General features: G+C 54.6%; 1 protein-coding gene across 1 annotated transcript; it reads left to right on the top strand.

Annotated features, from left to right (window-relative positions):
* The first annotated feature begins 87 nt into the window (after positions 1-87).
* UTP11 (UTP11 small subunit processome component) lies at positions 88-4,970 on the top strand. Its single transcript, XM_039329178.1, has 8 exons — positions 88-214; positions 304-365; positions 454-556; positions 719-832; positions 1,829-1,922; positions 2,863-2,993; positions 4,413-4,523; positions 4,778-4,970. The coding sequence occupies exons 1-8, from the start codon at positions 155-157 to the stop codon at positions 4,859-4,861; spliced, it is 759 nt and encodes a 252-aa protein (XP_039185112.1). The 5' UTR covers positions 88-154; the 3' UTR covers positions 4,862-4,970.
* Positions 4,971-5,237: the final 267 nt, after the last annotated feature.

The raw sequence follows: 5,237 nt of genomic DNA, 5'->3' as shown, positions 1-5,237 counted from the left end.
CACGTGGGGGGGGCGGGCTTGGGAGCCAGAGGCGCGGCCCCGCCCAACAGGTCGGGAGCGCGCGAGGGAGCCCGGGGCGGGGCGAGGGACGCAGGCCCCGCCTATCGCGCCTGCGTGGCGCGGACGGGGCGGCCCTTCGCCGGAAGCGGGAGCCATGGCGGCGTTCACGAAGGCGGCCAAGTCGCGGCAGCGGCAGCACCTCGAGCGGGGCCAGGTGGGCTCCGGGGTCGCGGGGGGGGGACGGGTGGTGGCGGGGGGTCTCTTTCTCACCCTCTCCCCCACTGACGGCGCGTTTCCCCTCAGCTGGCCTCGCGAAGGGCGCTGGGGCTGCTGGAGAAGAAGGGCGACTACCGGCTGCGTGCCGCGTGAGTGACGGGCCTCGCGGGCGGGGGGAGGGGGCGGGCCGGCCGGCGGGTCTCCCTGGGGCTGCTGACCCCGCGCTTTCCCCCGCAGCGACTTCCACAAGAAGCGGGATGCGTTGCGGGCGCTGCGCCGCCGGGCGCAGGAGAAGAACCCCGACGAGTTCTACTTCCGCATGACCCGCGAGCGGCTGCAGGTGGGTTGCGGGGAGTGGTGGGGGGGGTAGGTGGCCCCGCGGCCCGCCTTTCCCGCCCGGTTTCCCCGCTGGGCTGCGCGGGAGTGGGCCGGGGGTGTCCGAAAGGGTCCCGGGTCCCCCTCCCCTGCCCTCGGAGCCCGACGCCCGCTTCCTTGCCGGCAGGACGGGGCGCACGTGATCAGCCAGCAGGAAGAAGACCCGCCGCCCGAGCAGCAGAAGCTGCTGAAGACGCAGGACCTGAAGTACGTGGAGATGAAGCGGGCGGCCGAGGTCCAGGTGAGAAGACCCGCTTCCCGGTCCTGGCACGCGCAGCCCTTCCCCCTGGCCCTGCGGAGGAGGCCGCGCGTCCCACCTGTTAGCCCGAAGGTGGCTGGGAAGAGGGAGCCCTTGACTCCCCCCATCCCCCTCTCTCCCCGGGTGCTGGCGAGGTCTTCTGGCCCAGCCGCTCTCCGCTTGTTTTGTGGAAAACCAAAATATTGGCTTTTGGTTTTTTTTAATGCAAGGTTTAGGCCCAGGCGAACTAAATCAGGCCTCATGGGCCAAGTATTGAACCCAAGTCTGTGCTATGCTTAATTTTGCAGTTTGCAATTGTACCTCACTTAATATGATTTTGCTAAGCTTGCTTGCTTCAAATATATTTAGAACATAGTCTGGAACAGTAAGAAACAGGGTACTGAAAGTAGCTGATGGATGCAGGTTCCAATGTACACCTGCAAGGAACTGATTTTGCAAGATAATGACTATCTGTGGGTGGTCATTAGAAGAAGAAAAGTATAAAAACGTTAGTTTAAGTCTAGCTCGGGGCCATTGGCCTATAGGTGTCCTTCTGGAATCTGCTATGCCATATGGTCGTCATTGCAATGGGTTATTAATGTAAGTGATGTGTTATGCTTCCTATGTTCCAAATTATTAGCAAAATAAACCTCTGGATATTATTGTTTTGCGTTGCCCTTGTGTTTCTTTCATTGGGTTTTCCACAAAAGAGGAAACCCGCAAGGAGCCCATGGGGCTGAGGTCCTCTCCGGAGGGTGGGCCTTGCTTGGACCTCAGGGGTTCCAGCAAGCCAATAAACCCCATCCTGGTGCTGGGAGAGATGGCAGTTGGGGGCCCAGAATCCTTCCAGCTTCTCCTTGTTCAGCTGTTCCAGGATCGCCTTTTTTTGGGGGGAGGGAACCAATGCCTGACCTCAGAATTTTGCTGGGGGCGGAGGGGGGAGGCAGCTGCCCAAGCCTCTGTTCCTGACTTTGTGCCTGGCATTTTTTTAAATCCCAGAAAATCGAGAGGCTGAAGTCGGAGCTCCACCTGCTGGGAGCCGAAGGGAAGCAGCCCAATAAGCACCTGTTCTTTTTTGACACCAAGGAGGAAGGTAAGGAGGATAGCAGCGTTCCAATATCTCGGGGGCTGCCCCAAAGAAGAGGGAGTCAAGCTGTTCTCCAAAGCGCCTGAAGGCAGGACAAGAAGCAACGGATGGAAACTAATCAAGGAGAGAAGCAACCTAGAACTAAGGACAGTTAGAGCAATTAATTAGTGGAACCACCTGCCTCCAGAAGTGGTGAATGCTCCAACACTGGAAGTTTTTAAGAAGAGACTGGACAGCCATTTGTCTGAAATGGTTTAGGGTCTCCTGCCTGAGCAGGGGGTTGGACTAGATGACCTCCAAGGTCCCTTCCAACCTTACTATTATTATTATTATTAGACTGGGTATGGAAAAATCAAGGTGGCAGAGAAACCTGCCTAACTGGACTTTGACCTTCTGGTAGGACGCTGAAGGAAAGGGAGCAGGGCTACCTTGTTGGTCATTTATCTTGATCTGATTTTTTTTTTTTTACATCTCAAAATCCTTGCATTTAACAGGGGGGTGTGGTGTTTTTATATCCACTGTATTCACCCTTTTGTCTCAGAGCCAAAATTCAGAACTAGCAAGTTTTTCAGTTTGGCTGAATTGCAATTCACCTAGAACAGATTGGTGAAACTTCCAAGACTCAAGGTATTCAAGTCTTTGTGGATATTCAGTATCAGTAAAAAGTAAAAATCTGGTTTCTTGAGATCGTGAACCTTTTTAAGAAGATTAGGGGACCCCCCCCCCAAGGAAGAATGCAACCAGCTTCTGCTCGCCCTCTGCTGAAGCTGTTCTAAGTGAAGTAGCATGCCTGAGTTATTTGGCCTTTTCCCATTGGTGCAGCACGTTTCCTTTGTAAACCTAAGGCTGGCCTCAGTCGGTTTGCAAGCTGGGAGTCGGTGAGGGAGGGCCCAACTAATTACGAAAAACCAACTAATTACGAAAAACCAACCTGTCCTTTTCTCAGTGCAAGGGTTTGATGTTGCTCTCCACCTGAACACTGCTCCGGAGCTGGTCAGCAGAGTCTACAACAGGCCAACCCTTGAAACCCTGAAGAGAAACGCTGTTTCGGGGATCACCACTGATGGGCAATTACAGGTCTGATATTCTAAAGCTTCTTAGATTCCAAGAGTCTTCTCTTGGTCTCAGTTTGCACCCAGGGGTGGGGGGAGGAGCAAATTTGTGCAGATACCTGAAGTCGTTGGGAGTGGCCAGGGCACCTCAGTTGTACGTGCCAAAGCTGAGTAGGCACTCGCTTTCCTTTTACTGTCCAGGAGAAGGTTTATGCTCTTCCTAGTGTGCCTTCAAGCCCCTCCTCCTGGATGGGGCAACATGTAGGAAGAGGTCAGGGTGGACAGAGTCCTCTCTGGTTCTCCACGGTGTTGCCAGTCCTACTTAGACTCAGTGTTTTTTTTTTTTTTGTGGTTCGTAAAACATGCTTCAAAAGGCAGTGTCTTAAGTGGCAACTGGGAGGTGATGGGAAGTGGCCGTTCATCCTTTTCAAGGGACTTCAGTGAGCTTGTGGCTGCTGCCAGGTTTAACTCTGGGTGGCTTCTTATTGCTCCGCTGGCAGAAGCTGGATGGCCTGGCGGCTGGGATGAGCAGCTGAGCCACAGAAGAGTGCAACTGTTCTCCCTCCTGTTGTGGATTTCAGGCTGATCTGCCAGGGAAGCCACTTTCAGGGCTGAGTGCGGCTGCTTCCTCTGCATGTGAGGTTGTTGCTGTTCACTTGGTCCCCTCCTGTAAAGCTGGAGTGGAGGGAACTTAGCTCCAGAAGCTGCAATGGAGTTGCACCAGGCTGCCTTTGGGATGGGGAGGACCCGACGGGAGATGTAATGCGGGGACATGTAAAGGTTGCCTAGAATAGTGTTTCTCAACCTTGACAATTTTAAGGCATGTGGACTTCAACTCCCAGAATTCCACAGCCAGCATTGCTGGCTGTGGAATTCTGGGAGTTGAAGTCCACATGCCTTAAAATTGTCAAGGTTGAGAAACACTGGCCTAGAACCACCGAGGGGAAGGGAACCTCAACAGATGATGATAAACTCCCCTTCTCTCTGGCTGGCTTATTGCTGACATCGCTAGACTAGTTCAGACTGGTGGGTTTGCTTCTTTCCCAGGAGACTTGAGTCATCCTCGTCTACAGGGGAACAAGTTTGGATCTGTCCTGAGTGTTGGGGCTAATCAGCTCACATCTGCCATGATGGGTTGTGCTCAGGAATGCTTGGGCTAGGGTGCAGCAGGACTGGACAGCCCTGTTGCTGGGGTGAGCCAGCCCCTGCCCCCTCCAGTTCTCCTCCTGCAAAGGCAGAGCAGCGTCCCTTGACTGCAGCTTCAGAGCACTTCCATTAGGTGGTCCTGCCCAACCTGATTGCAGAAGGACGGGGTTGCAGGGAGGACCTGGGTGCAAGGAGAGCCCCGCCCAGCCTCAGGGAAGGAGGTGGGAGCACTCTGAACATTGTGTCACTTTGGGAGCACCTGGGTGAAAAGAATGGCCTCTTTCTTCTCTGCCTCCAGAGGTTGGCCCGCCAGAGGAAGGGTCAATACAGCCTGTTGAAGCAGCGCATCGAGCGTGAGCGGAAGATGTTTGTCATTGCGCAGAAGCTCCAGACCCGGAAAGATCTCTTGGTGAGGATTGCTGCTGATGGGCCCTGCAGAAGGTGGCCTCTGCTCTGCCTTGCAGGCGATGGGAGCAGCAACCCCCTTCCTCTCTGGCATTTTGTCTTTCTGGCTACCAGCTTGGGAAGACCCTGTTTTTTCTGTGGGGAAGCAGCTGGCTGATGGGCCAAGGGCTGGGCTGGGCACCTGGCCCTTCTCTGGAAGCAACGGCCAGGCTTTTGACAGAGCAAGCGGCCTAGAGAATCTTTTCTTCTTGATTTCAGGACAAAACAGAGAGAGTGAAGTTGAAGAAGGAAACTGTAAATCAGCCAGCAATTTATAGGTTCCAGTTCAGACGGAAGCGCTGACTCTTCTGTGAAGAGGGATCTCTTCCCTTGATTGGCTTGCAAACTTTACAAATGCTTCCCCCCTTAGCTTTTTACCTGGTACCTGTTCAATAAACCCAATAAGAATGGTTGCGAGTGTGTTACTGTCCTTTCCACCCTGCCCATCCAGGCGCTGTCTTTGGAGCTTGGCTCCTCCTTTTTCCCTTTTTAAGGTAGAAGGACTGGGGAAAAAAGAGCCCTGCGCCCGATCCCGGCCAGGTCAGACGGAAGGGGAAGGTAAGCCCTGGGATAAGATGCCTCTTGCCTTCCTGAAGGGCTCTGAAAGTGGGGAGAAGCTGGGCCAGGCTGGGCTTTGGCAGCCTCCCACCTGGCTTGGGGTTTGCACAGCTCCCGAGGG

The sequence above is a fragment of the Crotalus tigris genome, unplaced genomic scaffold, assembly GCF_016545835.1.
Source record: "Crotalus tigris isolate CLP2741 ecotype Arizona unplaced genomic scaffold, ASM1654583v1 scf7180000017614.5298720, whole genome shotgun sequence".
Classification (NCBI taxonomy): Eukaryota; Metazoa; Chordata; class Lepidosauria; order Squamata; family Viperidae; genus Crotalus; species Crotalus tigris.
Note: the sequence above shows the minus strand (reverse complement) of the source record. Positions and strands in the feature narration are given on the sequence as shown.

Excerpts from the sequence above, each read along its gene's own strand:
- UTP11 (XM_039329178.1), top strand. The coding sequence starts at position 155 with ATGGCGGCGTTCACGAAGGCGGCCAAGTCGCGGCAGCGGCAGCACCTC. Across the intron at positions 366-453 it reads GACTACCGGCTGCGTGCCGC|CGACTTCCACAAGAAGCGGG; the intron begins GTGAGTGACGGG and ends TTTCCCCCGCAG. Across the intron at positions 833-1,828 it reads AGCGGGCGGCCGAGGTCCAG|AAAATCGAGAGGCTGAAGTC; the intron begins GTGAGAAGACCC and ends TTTAAATCCCAG.